This window comes from Balaenoptera acutorostrata, chromosome 12 (assembly GCF_949987535.1).
Source record: "Balaenoptera acutorostrata chromosome 12, mBalAcu1.1, whole genome shotgun sequence".
Lineage (NCBI taxonomy): Eukaryota > Metazoa > Chordata > Mammalia > Artiodactyla > Balaenopteridae > Balaenoptera > Balaenoptera acutorostrata.
The window spans coordinates 74,946,711-74,968,187 of NC_080075.1; the positions used below are offsets into that span (position 1 = coordinate 74,946,711).

Here is a 21,477-nt window from a genome sequence, read left to right on the forward strand (position 1 = left end):
AAATTTATTAAAAAAAAAAAAAGCTACATATTGTTCTCCTTACTGCTTCCTCCATATGTAATTTAATCTCTGGTAAATAATTTTGACTTAGAATATATGGAGAAATTATTTTTTTCATTTATGACTCTAGAGGGTGGGTTCCCCCCCATCATCTTCATTTTTGTATTGCCTGTCTTTGCATTAATTCTACATTTTAACTTTTAACTATTTTGGTTATGATCTTTAAAAAATACTTATCTGTTCCTAATGCATTTTTAATCTTATTTATGATAAAATAATTTCAGGAAAAATATATATGTGAGAGGGGAAGATACTTATCACATTCTGGCTATTATTCTATGGGATCAAAGTTAATAAATAAGACTTCAAGTACATCAGCATGCTTTTTTTTTTTTTTTAATAAATTTATTTATTTATTTTTGGCTGCATTGGGTCTTCATTGCTGTACGCAGGCTTTCTCTAGTTGCGGCGAGCGGGGGCTACTCTTCGTTGTGGTGCGCAGGCTTCTCATTGCGGTGGCTTTTCCTGTTGTGGAGTACAGGCACTAGGTGCATGGGCTTCAGTAGTTGTAGCATGCAGGCTCAGCAGTTGTGGCTCGTGGGCTCAGCAGTTGTGGCTCCTGGGCTCTAGAGCGCAGGCTCAGTAGTTGTGGCGCACAGGTTTAGTTGCTCTGCAGCATGTGGGATCTTCCCAGACCAGGGATCGAACCCGTGTCCCCTGCATTGACAGGCGGACTCCTATCCACTGTGCCACCAGGGAAGTCCCAGCATGCTTTCTGACATTTTTTTCTGGCCTCATTTCACATTCTAACTGCCCATGTTTTCCTTATCAGATGACCTAGTTTTAGTATAAAGAACCAGTCTGTGAATAATGAATTTGGAGGGGTAGAGTTCTGGCTCCAGTTCTGCCACTGCACTGGACTTTGGATTCCTTGGACCAGACAATCTTCTTCCTTCTAGTTTAAAAATTCTACAGTTCTATCTTTGATTATGTTAAGTCTCCCTGCTGGACCATAAATTTCACCACAGCCACCTGGCAGCAGCAACTAAAATTAGGATTCATTTTTCCATTAAAAGATTCATTGAGCATCTACTCTTCCCACCAGACCACTGTGCTAAGCACCTGAGAAACAAAGATTTAAAAGGTCACACTTAGCTCTCTCAAGGAACTTGCTGTTTAAAAAGAAAGGCAGCTGATGAACAAGTGGCTCTAAGAGAGGGTGGGGCTTCCCTGGTGGCGCAGTGGTTAAGAATCCGCCTGCCAATGCAGGGGACATGGGTGCGATCCCTGATCTGGGAAGATCCCACATGCTGCGGAGCAACTAAGCCATGGGCCACAACTACTGAGCCTGCGCTCTAGAGCCCGCGAGCCACAACTACTGAAGCCTGCGTGCCTAGAGCCCATGCTCTGCAACAAGAGAAGCCACCGCAATGAGAAGCCCGCGCACCACAACGAAGAGTAGCCCCTGCTTGCTACAACTAGAGAAAGCCCACGTGCAGCAACAAAGACCCAACGTAGCCAGTAAGTAAATAAAAATTTTAAAAAACCCCATCATACTTTAAGAAAAAAAAAAAGACAGAGTGGTGAGTACTTATGATTGGGAGTGTCAGGGAGGGATTCCCAGAGGAGATATCTTTGAGGGGAGGGAGGAACAGGAATGAGACAGGTGAGGGAAGGACATTTTAGACAAAGGATACAGAAAACACAAAAGCCTAGAAGTAGAAGAGAGCAAGGTATGTATTCTTTCTTGGAACTTGAGAGGTTTGTTAAACTGGAACATTGAGGCACGGAGGGAAGGGGAAATGGAGTTGATGAGCCTAGCTCTGGACAAGTTTGGGTGCTGGTAGAAAATTCAGGTATGTCTCTCACATGAGCTGAGAGATCTGGTTTAGATATAGAGAAGAAAGTCATCAGCATGTAGAAGTCATTGAAGCCACAGGAGTAGATGACATCACTCAGGAGGAGTGAGCGGAGTAGCATGTTTACTGTAGTTCACAGAAGAGGGAGCTCTGGATTGGCTCCAAGGAATTCATGAAATAGGTACAAAAAATTTCTTTTTAAATTTCCCTCATATTTTATTTGAATATTACCATAGTATAAAATAAATTTTAAATGTCTAATTCTGTTCTTGTGCACTCATCATCATGGTATGATAGTCTACAATAACTTTCTGTTTTCAGAAATAAAAGAAAGCATACGCTGTCATTATTATGACCTACATGTTCCTTCCTTTACTCTGGGTCTATATTAAGTTGAAAGATGCCAAAGCAAAGGACTAAAGCAAAGCTACTTTATTCATCCTTTGGTTTTACTATCATTAATTAACACAGGGATTAGCCAACTTTTTCTGCAAAGGGCCAGATAGTAAATATTTTCAGTTTTGCAGGCCATAACATTTCTGTAAGAACTACTTAACTCTACTGTGTGAAGCCAGCTGTAGACTGTATGTAAACTAATGAGCATGGATGTGTTCCAATAAAACTTTATTTATAAAAACATGTGGTGGTTTTTGTTTTTTTGTTTCTTGGAGAAGGCTTGATTTGAAAAGGTTGGAATTTCTCCAGAACTTGAACTTGTACCAACACAAAACCTGGTCTTGCAGCTTTCTACCAGGTTGCTGATCATGATAGTGCAAGTTTATAACTTAGAGCAACGGAAGAAATTTAAACTACTGAACCTTTAAATGTTCTTATACTCTCCAGAAAAACAATTTTCCCCCTGTGCTTTTGTTTTTTCATGGAAGACCTGAAAGCTCTGCCATTTCATTTCAAACTGCAACTGGATAAAACTACTACTCTCTCCACTGTACCTAGCTTCTGGGGTTTGTTTGTAGTACAGATACTTTATTAAAAAAAAATCTTATTTTGTGAAAAGCACTTTTTGTCAATCAAAAGTTGGACTGGAAGAAAAATCTGGGTACCAGATAGAGCACTTACAATGGGTAGTAACACATCTGGTTGTACTGTCTGGAGAAGAAGGAAGCTCTACCCACTCATTATCTCGATCACTGTGTTCTATATGACTTGCAAGAGATTAAAGACTAGACCCAAAACGCTGAAGGAAATCTTGTCAACTTCATAGGAAATGGGGTTTTGGAGTACTGCCTCTCTAGGAGGCTTAGTCAAGAAACAGGAGTGGATAGAAGTCATCCTTTCTTGGCTTTCCAGAGATGAAGCATTAAAGAGCATGACTGAAAATTGACAGAAGTACTGTTTTGTATTTTTTTTAATTAGTTAAATAATTTTTAATTGAAGTATAGTTGATGTACAATACTATATAAGTTTCAGGTGTACGACACAGGATTCACAATTTTTAAAGGTTGTATTCCATTTATAATCATTATAAAATATTGGCTAAATTCCCTGTGTTGCACAAGATATCCTTGTAGCTTATTTATTTTATACATAGTAGTTTGTGCCTCTTAATCCCTTACCCCTAACTTGCCCCTCCTCACTTCCCTCTCCCCACTGGTAACCATCAGTTTGTTCCCTCTTAGCAAAATATCTTCCAAGTCCATCCATGTTGTTACAAATGGCAAAATATCATCATTTATTTTATGGCTGAGTAGTATTCCATTGTATATATATACCACAGCTTCTTTACCCATTCATCTGTTAATGGACACTTCGGTTGCTTCCATATCTTGGCTATTGTAAATAATGCTGCTGTGAACATTGGGGTGCATGTATCTTTTCAAATTAGTGTTTTCGTTTTTTTCAGATATATACCCAGTAGTAGAACTGCTGGGTCACATGGTAGTGGTATTTTTAGTTTTTTGAGATGTACCGTTTTTATCTTATTTTATCTTATTTTTTATCTTATTTTTATCTTATTTTTTTTAATAAGAGAAGTTATTAATGTTTGGCTTATTTGTGGTTATTTTTTTCCCCAATGAATGACATAAATCTTTTGATTTAAGGCTCTGCAATCAGTATCATAAATGCTACTAAGAATCTATTTGCTGTTTTGGCTAAGTTGCCATTTTGGAAGAGCAATGGGGAAACAACTAGATAAGTCTTCTAATGTTGGAGGAAGTACTTCTGTAGGCTGGAATACACTGAAGGAACCTCGTCAAATTCTTTGCATACACAAATCACAAGGCACATGAAAATACAACTCTTTTGAAGGCCACTCCTGTTCAGACAATCTTATAATTAAAATATGGATTTATAATACTTTTCTTGCCCACACACACAGTGTAAGTGATATAAACCAGCCAAAGATGACTTCATTGTCTTGAGGACAAAGAAACTGATGTGGTATAATTTTGATTAAAACGTCTTAGAGAACTCTGGTACTCTCTGACACATGTCTCCCTAGATACTTAATTTAATAGTCAAAGGATTTCAGCACTTGTTGCCACCAGAATGAAAAGTCTAAATTGATTTGGCTGTCAAAGTTGATAAGCATACTGCCATGTAAAAAAATCTCTATATAACTTCAACATTTTATTCAGGTCAAACAGCAGCTTTCTCATTGAAATTCATTTTTAAGCAGGCTTAAAATTTACTTTTTCTTTCATTTATAAAATGAAGGGATTTATTTCAATTTTTTTCCTAGGAATGTGCCATTAATTTTGCATCAAAGTTAATTGAACCTGGTGGATTAATCAAATGTGTTTAATTGCCACTACCTATTAGAATCTCCAAGTGACAGAAGAAAAATTTAAAAAAGATATCATTACCTAGGACAAAGGGAATAGGATAGAGACACTGCAAATGAAAGATTAAAAAAAGAACAAAGCTTTTGAAAGCCAGAAAGCTGCCTGATATTTCAGAGGAATAGCTTACAACCTAAGCAGCTAAGGGTGGTGACACCAATGAGAAGTCTGAGATAATTTGTGAAGACTGATTATCCTTATGTAATCTATCAAAAAAATTTTCCAAGATAATTTAAAACATCTGTATGCAAATTTTGAGTTAATGTACTTGCACCCATTGTCTGACATGGACTCTCATAAGATTCTTATAGGGATCCATGAGAGAAAGTAAGAAAGTAAGAATATGCTTTGCAGACAAAATGTTAAAAATTTTCGTGTCAGGTCCTTATGGATCCTCTAATTTAATCATCTTAGCTTTATGTAAGAGAGAAGCCTCAAACCACTCAACCATTTAGTGGCAAGAGCTGAGCCTAGAGCCTGGATCTCCTGACTCCAACGCCAGCGTCTTTTCTTTTTTTGGCCGCGCCCCGCGGCTTGCATGATCTCAGTTTCGCCCAGGCCACGGCAGTGAAAGCCTGGAATCCTAACCACTAGGCCACCAGGGAACTCCCTCAGCATCTTTCTTCTTCAGCAAATTGCCTCAATGTCAGTGAACTGAAACACATGTGAAAAGAGAGACCTGAGCCTGTATGTGGTATAGTCGTCCCTTGGTATCCATGGGGGATTGGTTCCAGGACCCTCATGGATACCAAAATCCATGGATGCTCAAGTCCCTTATATAAAATGGAGAAACAGAACCTATGCACATCCTCCCATATACTAAATCATCTCTAGATTACTTGTAAAACCTAATACAATGTAAATGCTATGTAAATACAATGTAAATAGTTCCCAGAGTGCAGCCAATTCAAGTTTTGCTTTTAGGAACTTTCTGGAATTTTTTTTTGGGGGGGGGTGGATATTTTCGATTTGGGGTTGTTAAATCCACAGGTACGGAACCCGTGGATGCTGTGGGCCGACTGTACTTATAAAAGCAACATAAAGGTGTAATCCTCATACCTGATCCTGGGTACTGGAAGACATTCTGCTGCATCTGAGGACTGATTCCAGTGCCAAACTGGCCTCCCATGTTTCCTGTCATGCCTCTGTTCACCATGCTGTTGCGGTTGGCCAAGGTTGCCTCAGGATTTGCTGCCAGTTGTGAAAACGGGCTGGTAGAAGCAGGTGGGGTTCCTGGATTTGTACCATAGCTTGGTGGGTAGGGGAATTGCTGCGGAGCACCCTGAGGAAGACGGGGGTTCCCCATTTGAACTGGCAGTCCAGATGAGGGAGGGAGGTTGTTCCCAAAGCTTTGTTGCCTCATAAGCATGGCTCTTTGCTGCTGTATTAGCTGCCTCTGTCGGTGCTGTTGACTATACAGCTCCCGCTGGCGCTGTGCCAACATTTGGGCATTCAGGGGTGGCTAAAAAAGAGAGAAAAAAATCCTCACTTACTAATATTATTTTGATTACCACCTAACTTGGAAAGCTTACAGGATTAAGCCTAGTAGCTTGGAGCAACAGAATATGTAGCAATTATCAGTGTACAAGGGAAACTAAAACAGAAAAGGAAGAAAACCTCTTAAGTAATAGCTACAGGAGAGAAAATAAGTACATTTTACAGATTAAAGTCACACAGGACTGATAAAAGTCTAAGAAAGCATATATTGATTAGTATTATAACATAGGCCATGAAAACTATTAAGAGAAACATTAAAACCATAAAGAAGAGAAATAAAATGTGCTTGATGACTTCTATCTTATCTGGCATTAGGTTGTTAGGGGACTTTTTTCTTTTTCATTTCCAAAAAATTCACTGTGTTTCTAGTATGGTGAAACTTATTTTTCCCTTTTCTCTTGGAGATCATTTATTCCACTTTACTTAAATGAAATGTGATAACAGGTGATTTTAATTTTCTGTATTTTCCAAATTATCTATAATGAATGTGCATTATCTTCACAATTAGAAAAACCTACAAATACCATTAAAAAAGGAAGAATCAGAAATCTGGGATCCAATGCCAAACGGTCGCTTAAAAAGCAAATAATTAATTAGAAACAAAATAATAAGCAGAAATAAATGAACCCAGGTATCTTATATTATTGTTGCAGTATAAGACTGCTCCAGGCATTAGAGTAAGTGTTTTAATAGCCATAATATTATGAATGATGAAAGAAGTGGTAAAATTAGGTTGAAGTCACTTTCTAGTCTAACTTGCAAAGCAACATGGCATGTCAATAAAGCCTTCATCAGAAAATGTCCATTCAGGTTGAGGAACTGATTAGAGCATACAGCTCCATAAAAATGAAAATTGCCAACCAGATGAAGTCTAATCTGGAAGAAACTGTGACATAATGACTTCCTGATAGAATTCGTCTTTATGTGAATTCCAACAGTGGGGTCTTGTTTCCTTAAAACCTAATTACCCTTGCATGAGCTAACCACTGAGATTTTTAAGACAGAGAAACCCAAGTCTGGATCCATGAAGATGTCAACATCTGCTGCTAAACAGCAGTTTCTATCAATATTTATCCTTTTGGTTAGTATTTGCTCCCAATCCTTCTAGGTCCATTTTATGGAGAAGTGTTTTGTTCGAATCCTCTCTAAAATACCTCATCTCCCAAATTTTTGTGTAATTTGTTGGGAAACCATAAAAAAAGGGGTTGAGGGAATTCCCTGGTGGTCCAGTGGTTAGGACTCGGCGCTTTCACTGCCGTGGGCCTGGGTTCAATCCCTGGTCAGGGAACTAAGATCCCACAAGCTGCGTGGTGCAGCCAAAAACAAAAAAGTGGTTGAAGCAAAAATATTAAAGTACGTACAGAAGTTAAATAGGGAGGAAGCACTACATAACACTTAGAAGCCTACACCGTTCTTTTTATGTTTAGTTCCAATGGCTCTGGGTTCATACACAAGGATCGTTAAAACAAATAAAAAACAAAATGCTGATGTTCAGACTGAGTGGAGAACACAAGGTAGTTAAGATAACTAAACAATGTGACTGGGTTTTGATCAGGTTTCAGGTACCATACACACAGTTTCATATCCGAGGCTTCTTATTACTGGTACTAATCAGGACAGCAATAAGAGTTTTCTACTTAGTCACCTGATACCTAATAGCAATGACAATAATAACAACAAAATGAAACAAAGAACCCTCAGCTTTACATCAAATATCAGTAAGGGGTATCACAAGTTGATTATAAATTCATTCTAGAAGAAAGCTACAGTACAAACATCATTAAAAGATCAGTTCGCAGACCATTTCAAAGACACTCAAGTCAACACTTCAAGAAATACAGTTTGGGTTATGGGTTAGAGAAGTACTAACAATGCCTGGTTTTCTCACGTTACCTGAGGTGTAATTTGCTGCTGCATGCCTGATCTCATATTGATGCCAACAGGAGCGTTTGCTGCAAACTGGTTCAAGATAGCTTGCCGATTTTGGTGGATCAACTAGAGAAAAATGGAAACAATGAGATATATTTCTACATATAAACATACAGCATGGCCCTTTTAGAGTAACACAAACTTTTTATTGCTTATTAACAGGTTCTAGTATTGCAGGTTTAGTAAGATTACTTCCCATGTTTATTTGCCAAAAGGTTGGCAATTCCAAACGTTTATCAAATATTTTCTGCCTACTGAGCTCTAAATATGGCAGAGCATTTAAAAGTAGAATACAGGACTTCTCTGGTGGCGCAGTGGTTAAGAATCTGCCTGCCAATGCAGGGGACACGGGTTCGAGCCCTGGACCGGGAAGATCCCATATGCCATGGAGCAACTAAACCCGTGCACCACAACTACTGAGGCTGTGCTCTAGAGCCTGCGAGCCACAACTACTGAGCCCGCGTGCCACAACTACTGAAGCCTGTGCACCTAGAGCCCATGCTCCACAACAAGAGAAGCCACTGCAATGAGAAGCCCATGCACTGCAACGAAGAGTAGCCCCCGTTCGCCGTAACTAGAGAAAGCCCGCACACAGCAGCGAAGACCCAACACAGCCAAAAATAAAAAAATTAATTTTAAAAAGTAGAATACATACACACAACATACATGTATATATACATACATACATATGTATAAATGCATATATACCTATATGCATAAATATATTATATGTGTATGTATTCTACTTTTAAATGCTCTGCCATATTGTGTTCTGCAGTGTTTATACATATATATACACACACAAACATGTTTATCATGCTTTTTAAAACATGTTAATACTTAGTTATTTCAGATTCACCAAGATGGTGGAGGAGTAGGAGGACATGGAGTTCATCTCTCTCCACAAATGCATCAAGAATACATGGAACAATTCTTACAGAACAGCAGATGAACACTAGTAGAAGACCTTGGACACAGGAAAGAACAAGAAAGATCCCTGCATAACTGGGCAGGATGAAAGAAACAAGGGAAAAAGAAGAGGAGAGGAAGTGGGACGGGATCTGTGCCCCTGGAGGGGAGCTGAAGCAGAAGAGAGGTTCCCGCATCCAGGGAAGCCCCCTCACCAATGGGGAAATCAGTTGGGACAGAAGGGGAGCATCTGAGGCTGTCAGAGGAGGGTGAAATGGCCGGTCTGTGGCAGACAGGACAGACCTATACAGATGGTCCGCGCCACAGCCCTCCACGTCCCAGACTGGGACATGTGTCCGTCGGTGCACATGGGGGCTGAGAGCTGGAATGTGGGGACTGGAGAGCAAACCTGCAGGGAGGACTGCTGTTGGCTGCGAGGAGATAGCCTAAGGGGACAGGTGGGAGGAAATCCACAACCAGGAATGCTTGTGGAGGAGACCCAGACTGCCACAGAAGCAAGGTGCCTCTGCTGAGTGATGCACAGGGGGTGGAGCTGCCACTGCAGCCTCTCTCTCCCCACGTGCTGGGCCCCTGCCCTTCCAGGTGCTAGAAGAAGCCCCCACCAGGGCTGACCTTCTTGCACCGGCCGCCAGGTGCTAGGAAAGCCTCCCACTGGGGCCAGATCTCTCGTGCCTGTAGCCACTGGCTTTCCCACACACCTGTCATTGCCAGGGTCCCCGTGACCCAGGCAGTCGTGACACCTCCAAACCCTGGCCTAACCAGGGCAGACCCGAGTCCTCCACAGCAGCCTCGGGGGCAGACTCCTGTGGGTGGCCCCCCTGCAGAGGTGAGGCTAAAACCACAGCTAAGCCCCAGGGGTGGATCGACTAAGGAAGAGGAACAAAAATCTTTCTGTGCAGCTGCACAAAAAGATTAAAAAAAAAAAATCTTTTTAAAATCATTTCTTTTAAAAATCTTTTTTAAATCATTTTTTTTAAAAATCTTTTTTAAATCATTTTTAAAAAATCATTTTTGTGTTTGTTTTGTTTTCTTTGCTTTTTCCTTCAGTTTGCATTCTGCTTTTCTTTTGTTTTCTATTTTTTGTTTTTGTTGATTTTGTTTTTAATTGTTTGATTTCATTTTGAGGCTCTTTGGTTCTCGTTTTTTTTTCTGTTTTTGTTTCTTATTTTGTATGTGTGTGTGTTTTTATTGTTTTTGTTTGGTTTTGCTTTTACCATTTGTCTGGGGTTTTGTTTGTTTGTTTTTAATTGTGTTTGTTGCTGTTTGCTTGCCCAGGAAATATTACTTGGCAAGAGCTCTCCTGGAGGTCTCCATCTCAACTCCAAGACCCAGCTCCACCAACTGCTTGCAGGCTTCAGTGCTGAACGCCCCAAGCCAAACAACAAACAAGACAGGAACAAAAACCCACCCATCAGCAGATGGGCTGCCTCAAGTTGCACTAAGCCCACAGACACCCCAAAACACACCACCTGACGTGGCCCTGCCCATCAGAGGGACAAGATCCAGCTCCACCCACCAGAACATAGGCACGAGTCCCTCCCACCAGGAAGCCTACACAAGCCACTGGACCAACCTCACTCACTGGGGGCAGACACCAGAAGCAAGAGGAACTACAACCCTGCAGCCTGCGGAAAGGAGACCTCAAACAGAGTAAGTCAGACAAAATGAGAAGACAGAGAAATATGTTGCAGACAAAGGAGCAAGGTAAAAACCCACAAGAGCAAATAAATGGAGAGGAAATAGGCAATCTACCTGAAAAAGAATCCAGAGTAATGACAGTAAAGATGATCCAAAATCTCGGAAATAGAATGGAGGAAATACGAGAAATGTTTAACAAGGACCTAGAAGAACTAAAGAACAAACAAACAGTGATGAACAACACAATAACTGAAGTTAAAAATATACTACAAGGCATCAACAGCAGAATAACTGATGAAGAAGAACAGATAAGTGAGCTGGAAGACAGAATGGTGGAAATAACTGCTGAGGAACAGAATAAAGAAAAAAGAATGAAAAGAATTGAGGACAGTCTCCGAGACCTCTGGCACAACATTAAATGCACCAATATTCGAATTATAGGGGTCCCAGAAGAAGAAGAAAAAGAGAAAGGGTGTGAAAAAATATTTGAAGAGATTATAGTTGAAAACTTCCCTAACATGGGAAAGGAAATAGTTAAGTCCAGGAAGCACAGAGCATCCTATACAGGATAAACCCAAGGAGAAACAAGCTGAGACACATATTAACCAAATTAACAAAAAATTAGATACACAGAAAAAATATTAAAAGCAGCAGGGAAAAGCAATAAATAACATACAAGGGAATCCCCATAAGGTTATCAGCTGATCTTTCAGCAGAAACTCTGCAGGCCAGAAGGGAGTGGCAGGATATATTTAAAGTGATGAAAGGGAGAAACCTACAACCAAAATTACTCTACCCATTAAGGCTCTCATTCAGATTTGATGGAGAAATCAAAAGCTCTACAGACAAGCAAAAACTAACAAAATTCAGCACCAGCAGACCAGCTTTGCAACAAATGCTAAAGAAACTTCTCTAGGCAGGAAACACAAGAGAAGAAAAAGACCTACAAAAACAAACCCAAAACAATTAAGAAAATGGTAACAGGAACACACATATCGATAATTACCTTAAATGTAAATGGATTAAATGCTCCAACCAAAAGACACAGACTGGCTGAATGGATACAAAAACAGGACCTGTATATACGTTGTCTACAAGAGACCTACTTCAGACCTAGGGACACATACAGACTGAAAGTGAGGGGATGGAAAAATATTCCATGCAAATGGAAATCAAAAGAAAGCTAGAGTAGCAATACTTGTATCAGAAAAAATAGACTTTCAAATAAAGACTGTCACAAGAGAGAAGGAAGGACACCACATGATGATCAAGGGATCAACCCAAGAAGAAGATGTAATAATTGTAAATATTTATGCACTCAAAACACAGGAGCACCTCAATACATAAGGCAAATGCTAACAGCCATAAAAGGGGAATTCAGCAGTAACACAATAATAGTGGGGGAGTTTAGCACTCCACTAACTCCAATGGATAGATCATCCAGACAGAAAATTAATAAGGAAACACAAGTCTTAAATAACACATGAGACCAGATAGACTTAATTGATATTTATAGGACATTACATCTGAAAGCAGCAGAATACACTTTCTCCTCAAGTGCACACAGGACATTCTCCAGGATAGATCACATCTTGGGTCACAAATCAAGCCTTGGTAAATTTAAGAAAACTGAAATCGTATCAACCATCGTTTCTGACCACAATGCTATGAGATTAGAAATCAATTACAGGAAAAAGAACTGCAAAAAACACAAACACAGGGAGGTTAAACAATGTGCTACTATGTAACCAAGAGATCACTGAAGAAATCAAAAAGGAAATCAAAAAATACCTAGAAACAAATGACAATGAAAACACGATGACCCAAAACCTATGGGTGGCAGCAAGAGCAGTTCTAAGGGGAAGTTTATAGCAATACAATCCTACCTCAAGAAACAGGAAAAATCTCAAATAAACAACCTAACCTTACACCTAAAGCAACTAGAGAAAGAAGGACAAACAAAACCCAAAGTTACTAGAAGGAAAGAAATCATAAAGATCAGAGCAGAAATAAATGAAAGAGAAACAAAGAAAACAATAGCAAAAATCAATAAAACTAAAAGTCGGTTCTTTGAGAAGATAAACAAAATTGATAAACCTTTAGTCAGACCCATCAAGAAAAAAAGGGAGAGGACTCAAATCAATAAAATTAGAAATGAAAAAGGAGAAGTTTCAACTGACACCGCAGAAATACAAAGGATCGTAAGAGACTACTACAAGCAACTATATGCCAATAAAATGGACAACCTGGAAGAAATGGACAAATTCTTAGAAAGGTACAACCTTCCAAGACTGAACCAGGAAGAAACAGAAAATAGGAACAGACCAATCACAAGCACTGAAATTGAAACTGTGATTAAAAATCTTCAAACAAACAGAAGTCCAGGACCAGATGGCTTCACAGGCGAATTCTATCAAACATTTAGAGAAGAGCTAACACCTATCCTTCTCAAACTCTTCCAAAATACAGCAGAAGGAGGAACACTCCCAAATTCATTCTACAAGGCCACCATCACCCTGATACAAAAACCAGACAACGATCTCACAAAAAAATGAAAATTACAGGCCAATATCACTGATGAATATAGATGCAAAAATCCTTAACAAAATACTAGCAAACTGAGCCCAGCAACACATTGAATGGATCATACACCATAATCAAGTGGGATTTATATCAGGGATGCAAAGACTCTTCAATATATGCAAATCAATAAATGTGATACACCGTATTAACAAATTGAAGAACAAAAACCATATGATCATCTCAATAGATGCAGAAAAAGCTTTCGACAAAATTCAACACCCATTTATGATAAAAAAAAAACTCTCCAGAAAGTGAGCATAGAGGGAAACTACCTCAACATAATAAAGGTCATATATGACAAATCCACAGCAAACATTATTCTCAATGGTGAAAAACTGAAAGCATTTCCTCTAAAATCAGGAACAAGACAAGGGTGCCCACTCTCACCACTATTATTCAACATAGTTTTGGAAGTCCTAGCCACAGCAATCAGAGAAGAAAAAGAAATAAAAGGAATACAAATTCGCCAAGAAGAGGTAAAACTGTCATTGTTTGCAGATGACATGATACTATATAAAGAAAATCCTAAAGATGCCACCAGAAAACTATTAGAGCTCATCAAGAAATTTAGTAAAGTCACAGGATACAAAATTAATACACAGAAATATCTTGCATTCCTATACACTAACAATGAAAGATCAGAAAGAGAAATTAAGGAAACAATCCCATTCACCACTGCAACAAAAAGAATAAAATACCTAGGAATAAACCTACCTAAGGAGGCAAAAGACCTGTATGCAGAAAACTATAAGATACTGACGAAAGAAATCAAAGACAACACAAACAGATGGAGAGACACACCATGTTCTTGGATTGGAAGAATCAATATGTGAAAATGACTATACTACCCAAAACAATCTACAGATTCAATGCAATCCTTTTCAAATTATCAGTGGCATTTTTCACAGAACTAGAACAAAAAAATGTTACAATTTGTACGGAAACACAAAAGACCTCGAACAGCAAAAGCAATGTTGAGGGGAAAAAAAAAAAAAAAAAAACGAAGCTGGAGGAATCATGCTCCCTGACTTCAGACTATACTACAGGGCTACAGTAATCAAGACAGTATGGTACTGGCACAAAAACAGAAATACAGATCAATGGAACAGGATAGAAAGCCCAGAGATAAACCCACGCACCTGTGGTCACCTAATCTATAAGAAAGGAGGTCAGAATATACAATGGAGAAAAGATAGCCTCTTCAATAAGTGGTGCTGGGAGGGCTTCCCTGGTGGCGCAGTGGTTAAGAATCTGCCTGCTAATGCAGGGGACACGGGTTCGAGCCCTGGTCCAGGAAGATGCCACATGCTGCGGAGCAACTAAGCCCGTGCGCCACAACTACTGAGCCTGCACTCTAGAGCCCGCGAGCCACAACTACTGAAGCCCACGTGCCTAAAGCCTGTGCTCCGCAACAAGAGAAGCCACCACAGCGAGAAGCCCGCGCACCACAACGAAGAGTAGCCCCCGCTTGCCGCAACTAGAGAAGGTCCGCACAGCAACGAAGACCCAATGCAGCCAAAAATAATAAATAAATACAATAAATACATTTATTAAAAAAAAATAAGTGGTGCTGGGAGAACTGGACAGCTACATATAAAAGAATGAAATTACAACACTCCCTAACACCATACACAAAAATAAACTCAAAATTGATTAAAGACCTAAATGTAAGGCCAGACACTATAAAACTCTTAGAGGAAAACATAGGCAGAACACTCTTTGACATAAATTGCAGCAAGATCTTTTTTGACCCACCTCCTAGAGTAATGGAAATAAAAAGAAAAATAAACAAATAGGACTTAATTAAACTTAAAAGCTTTTGCAAAGCAAAGGAAACCATAAACAATATGAAAAAACCCTCAGAATGGGAGAAAATATTTGCAAACAAAGCAACTGACAAAGGATTAATCTCCAGAATATATAAACAGCTCATGCAGCTCAATATCAGAAAAACAAACAACCCAATCAAAAAATGGGCAGAAGACCTAAATAGACATTTCTCCAAAGAAGGCATACAGATGGCCAACAAACACATGAAAGAATGCTCAACATCACTAATTATTAGAGAAATGCAAATCAAAACTACAATGAGATATCACCTCACACTGGTCAGAATGGCCATCATCTCAAAATCTACAAACAACAAATGCTGGAGAGGGTGTGGAGAAAAGGGAACCCTCTTGTGCTGTTGGTGGGAATGTAAACTGATACAGCCACTATGGAGAACAGTATGGAAGGTCCTTAAAAAACTAAAAATAGAACTACCACGTGACCCAGCAATCCCACTACTGGGCATATACCTAGAGAAAACCATAATTCAAAAAGACACATGCACCCCAATGTTCACTGCAGCACTATTTACAACAGCCAGGACATGAAAGCAATCTAAATGTCCATTGACAGATGAATGGATAAAGAAGATGTGGTACATATATACAATGGAATATTACTCAGCCATAAAATGGAACGAAACTGGGTAATCTGTAGAGACGTGGATGGACCTAGAGACTGTCAGACAGAGTGAAGTAAGTCAGAAAGAGATAAACAAATATCGTATATTAATGCATATATGTGGAATCTGAAAAAACTGGTATAGATGATCTTATTTACAAAGCAGAAATAGAGACACAGACTAGAGAACACACATATGGATACCAAGGGGGATGTGGGGGTGGGGGCGGGAGGAATTGGGAGACTGGGATTGACATATATACACTATTGATACTATGTATAAAATAAATATCTGATGAGAACCTACTGTATAGTATAGGGAACTCTACTCAATGCTCTGTGGTGACCTAAATGGCAAGGAAATCCAGAAAAGAGGAGATATATGTATACGTATAACTGATTGACTTTGCTGTATGGTAGAAACTAACACAACATTGTAAAGCAACTACACTCCAATAAAAATTTTTTAAAAAAACTTAGTGGGGCTTCCCTGGTGGCGCAGTGGTTGAGAGTCTGCCTGCTGGTGCAGGGGACATGGGTTTGAGCCCTGGTCTGGGAGGATCCCACATGCCGCGGAGCAGCTAGGCCCGTGAGCCACAACTACTGAGCCTGCGCGTCTGGAGCCTGTGCTCCGCAACAAGAGAGGCCGCGATAGTGAGAGGCCCGCGCACCGTGATGAAGAGTGGTCCCCGCTTGCCACAACTAGAGAAAGCCCTCGCACAGAAACGAAGACCCAACACAGCCAAAAATAAATAAATAAATAAATAAATAAATAAATAAAATTAAAAAAAAAAAAAAAAACAACTTAGTTATTCCAGACACGTGCAATAATGGAGAGAAAAGAAACATCAGCCTTAGGTCTTAAACTGTCGTGAGTAAAAAAGTAAATATACAATAGGGAACAGTCTATAAAGGTCTGGAAGATGAATGGAAAAGTTGAGGTACTTCTGACTTGGAGGGTACCTGGTCTGATGGGTACATATTTGGGGAAAATCCAACGTAATTTCATGAGCTGGAGAGAATTATATAAGAAACAAATGGTCTGAGAAAATGGATTGTTTATTTAACTAGAAGAAGTAATTACTTTAGACCAGCATTCCCCAAATTGGCGTTCTAAAGGACATTGTTCTGCAGGATATTAATAGATGTGCCAGGAAAATAGCATGCTGTGCTGTATTAAGCATTGGAAATAATGGGTTACACAAAGTGAGACAGATTTCTTTACTGTATTAAGTCTATGAGCCTTTAATTGGCCAAAGCACAGTGCAGAACTCCAAGAAGGGGATAAACTATGCAATTTATTTATCATGAACCTTTTTTTCTGACATATAGCCATTAACATTTATTATTATCTCCTAGAACAATCTTCTACGGAACATTAGTTTGAAAGATAATATCTATATCAGGCTTAGGATTCCAGGTCATAGGCATGCCTTAACTTTATCAAATAACAAAACAAGCATCCTTAGAAGTGATATCTCCTGATAAACAATCTATTGCTTAAAGGATTTCTTACTCAACAATTTGATATGAATAAACTTTTCAGAGAGATAACAGTAATAATATCAATACTGTTTTGTGTTTATACGGTACTTAATAATATATAAATTATTTATAAAATACATTGACATATCAATGTATTTTATTATATTCATATTTAATACATTTAATATATTTTAATATACTATTTGCAAACTAGAAAGCCTATGAAAATTTTATAAGAGAATCCAAAGAGCTGCAAACAGCTATCTCCAAAAAGCTCAATTCTTAACTGTAGTTTCATTCATTTTTTGACTCCCATTAGATTAGAAAACAAATTGATTTGGAGGGAAAAGCCCAATATAATATAAATATTAAAATTACAACTTTCAGGCATGGCACTGTGGAATAGGATAAAACATTCAGAATCACGTCAAAAATAAAGATAACCAATATTATGGTTCTAAAATACTTAAGTATGAAAATCTACATACTTCTTAAACTCAACAGACCTTGCACATAAGTTTAAATGAACCATAAGTTTTACAAAGATTTATCAAAAAACTCAGTATATGCAAGATAGTATATAAAGTTTTCAGGCTACAAAAGTGAGCAAATTTCTATTTTCTGGGAACTCTCTGTTGAGTGGCAGAGGCCAACACAGAAGTGCAACGCACAAGCGCTATACTGCATATATAGAGATATGTAGAGCAGCGCTGGGGGAGCAACTAACTTAGCCTAGGACCTGAAGGCAGGGACCAAGAGCATGAGTGAGCTCAACGGGACCTTGAAAGATGAGAATGCCAGGTGGCAAAGAGGATGGTAGAGTTAACTCAAGGCAGAAAGAACAGCAAGTCTAAAAACAGAAGAGAAGGCAATGAGGATAGGTGAAAATACATTAATACTTAGCGATGAAGAGAAGTAAAATTGCCAGAAGTGTGGGAGTTGGGATTCCAAGCTTACAGCTTTATATATTCTTTGAATTGTGAGATAACATGAAAATGAAATGGGTGGGGACAGAGGAAAAATGCTTGAGAACTAGTAAAAGTGAGAAAAGAACCTTAGAAAATAAATCAAAACCTTAGAAAATAAATAGGTTACTTTTAGAAGTAGAAGGAATTATTCTAAAAGCAGCAATCTACAAGGACTTTCTGTTAAAGAAAAATTATTCCTGCCCTTGGAAAAACTCAGTTTATCTTCCCCTCCCCTTGACTATCTGTGTGTACAACCTAACTAATGCTGTGTACAACAGTCTCACTCTAAACTGCTCCTTCTTTCTGATTACTAAAATGCTACCCATTTTCCAGTAAGCAGGTCAAATTCTACTTCTTCCAAGGAAGTCTTCCTAAAAGGATCACCATATCCTTTATCTCCTCCAAAACCTTAACCTTTGGGGGGTTAGGGAGTGGGAAGAGAGAAGCTGGTAATCCTTAGAGCTGGTTACACAAATTCAAAAGCCTTTAAAGGTCACACCGCCAGGCTTGTGTTACTAAAGGAGATGTGGTGCTTGAGGCCAGTGGAAGAGCACAAACCCAGCCTATATGTATAAAATGCACACATGTGCACACACACACAATTCAGGTTTGCTGTCACTTTACCTGCCTGAATGGATTTTTTTCCAGTGCCTTAGCAAGAAGTCCTTCTACAGTAAACCTGAAAGATGATTATCTGGCCAAGAGGTTCTCAACCAGGGGTGACTTCTGCCCCATAAGGAAGAGTTGGCAATATATGACGACATTCTTGGTTACCACAGCTTGGGGAGGGGTTGCTACTAGTATCTGGTGGGTAGAGGCCAGGGATGTTGCTAAACATCCTTCAATGTACCAGTCCCCAAATGCTCATAGTGATGAGGTTGAGAACCCTGATTCAGCCACCACATAAATTCTTGCCAAAACAAAGAGTTCTTTCAGGAAGCTTATTCTTTTATCAGGCAGTTTTCATTGCCAGAAAATTTTGCTTTTTGGGACTTTCTGGAATTTTTAAAAAATACTCGTTCTGATCCACAGTTGGTTTAATCTGCAGATGCGGAACCTGCAGATACAGAGGGCTGACTGTACACTATATTTTGAATACCCCAAGCTGATTGTAAGTTCTGAAAATTGCCTATATCTTTTATTCTTTGTATTCATCTCAGTAACTAGTACAGTCCCCCTAAATATATTTTGTGAAAAATTCAACACAGGGGAACTATTAAGTATTTCTTATTGTGCTATCTAATAATGAATGACAAGTTATAATAAGAAGTAGTTTATCTTAAACAATACTCAGAACGTATTATTGTTTCCTTTGTTTCTGTTTTCTTCTTTCTCTTCCCTTAATTCCTCTTTGTGTCCTTTATTCCACTCCAGCATTTAAAAATTATTCCTTAGTCTACCATTAAAAATATTTTTCATCCTATGTCATCTGTCTCTTTCTCCCTTTCATCATCTTCCTCCTTTTAAGTGGAATGGAAGCACATTTTATATTATTTGTTATATTTACTGAATACAATTTTATAATAATAGCTAGTATTTACTAAGTGGGACTACATGCCCGGCACTGTGCTAAGAGCTTTACATCTGTGCTCTACATCTATTAGCTCATTTAATCCACACAACAGCTATGAGGTAAAGGAATTATTTATTAGATTCTTTTTACAGATGAGGAATCAGAGGCTTTAAAAGGCTAAATAATTTGACTATCAATCCACCTCAGGAAAGGTTAAAACTAGGACTTGAAACTAGAGCTAACTCTTACAGTCATCTTATCATGCTGCCTGTCTAATATAATTTAGCTCCTTCTTCCTCTTCCTTTCTCTATTAGTAAGGTTCCAGGGAATTTCTTTAAATGCTTTTTTAAAACTTCAAAGCAATATAGACATATGGTTAAAAAAATACAAAAGATTAATAACAAGAAGCAACAATCTACAGTCCCGGTCCTGCTTCCCAGAAACAATACTTTTAACAGTTTGGGTTTTTGGTTCTTGATGATTATCTCTATAACTGCTGCTTATACAATCTTAAATATTTATGTCATTATACCTACTCATTATTTGTCATGAGAGAAAATACTTAACTCACCCAGGACCCCCAAACTATCCCTTCCTCTGTCCTCTTAGTATTATGACATCATTAGGCTTTAATCACTCTAACTACAAACAACATAAACTTCATTTTGTGTTCAATTATAAACAATCTCTCTCTCTTTTTTTTAAACTTTTTATTTTATATTGGAGTATAGCTGATTAACAATGTTGTGATAGTTTCAGGTGCACAGCAAAGCGACTCAGCCATACATATACATGTATCCATTCTCCCCCAAACTCCCCTCCCCTCCAGGCTGCCACATAACATTGAGCAGAGTTCCTGTGCTATACAGTAGGTCCTTGTTGGTTATCCATTTTAAATATAGCAGTGTGTACATGTCAATCCCAAACTCCCTAACTATCCTTTCCCGCCACCCTTCCCCCTGGTAACCATTAAGTTCATTCTCTAAGTCTGTGAGTCTGATAAACAGTATCTCTTGATGCTCTACTTTAGAAATTAATCAATGTTTCAATTTTATTAATTTAATAATTATATGATGTCCATCCTAAATATTTCTTATCTCAAAAAAAAAGTAAATTCCTTTTAAACTGTTGGTGTCAAAGTACTTTGTTATGAGCTAGAAGTCTTTAATTGAATGAATGTCCCTTATTCTTATCCTAAGACCAAGGATGACTTTTTGAGTCATAAAGATTCTGGGAGTGGACTTGATACCTTTATTGTAGCAATTGGGCTGTCTTATTACAGAGAGAGAGAGTTAGCACATACCTTTAAAAAGGATCACCAGCTGAACAAGAGTACTCACCTGCTGTTGTCCTTGTAATCGCTGTTGAAGTTGAAGTCTAAGTTGGTTGGGTGCAGCTGGAGGTCTGTTTAAAGTCTGCCTGGTCTGCATGCCCATGCCAGGTGAAAAAGCACCTCGAGGAGGTGTTACTTGAACAGGCATAGTCCCCAGTGAAGGTTTTTGCCTGACCATGCCTTGGAAAGGGCTAGAGAGATTGGCAGTAGGCGAAGGAGAAGAATAAGGCTGGGAATAAAGATTGGGTCTTTCTTCCATCATCAATGGTGGTGTTGCTTGTTGTGGTGGAAATCTCTCTGATAATACATCTAATCCACCTCCCTGTTGGAAAATAAGCCAGAACATTTTACAAATAAATTTCTGGCAATAAATGACATGCTTCTCTATATGATTTTGGATCTGAGAGCATGTTATCTCTAGAAAGTTTCATAATAATATATTCATGCTGAATTCATGAAGCTCTCCAGAAGTTTGCTACTTAAAGGAAT

General features: G+C 38.7%; 1 protein-coding gene across 9 annotated transcripts in view; it reads right to left on the minus strand.

The window, feature by feature from the left end:
- Positions 1–21,477, minus strand: part of NCOA1 (nuclear receptor coactivator 1) — a 259,972-nt gene that overhangs the window by 21,837 nt on the left and 216,658 nt on the right. For all 9 annotated transcript variants that reach the window (XM_057558335.1, XM_057558336.1, XM_057558330.1 and 6 more), the window contains 3 exons: positions 20,996–21,310; positions 8,051–8,152; positions 5,720–6,122 (listed from right to left, as the gene is read on the minus strand). In XM_057558335.1, the coding sequence (XP_057414318.1) occupies positions 5,720–6,122; positions 8,051–8,152; positions 20,996–21,310 (820 nt within the window). The remainder of the gene's footprint in view (positions 1–5,719; positions 6,123–8,050; positions 8,153–20,995; positions 21,311–21,477) is intronic.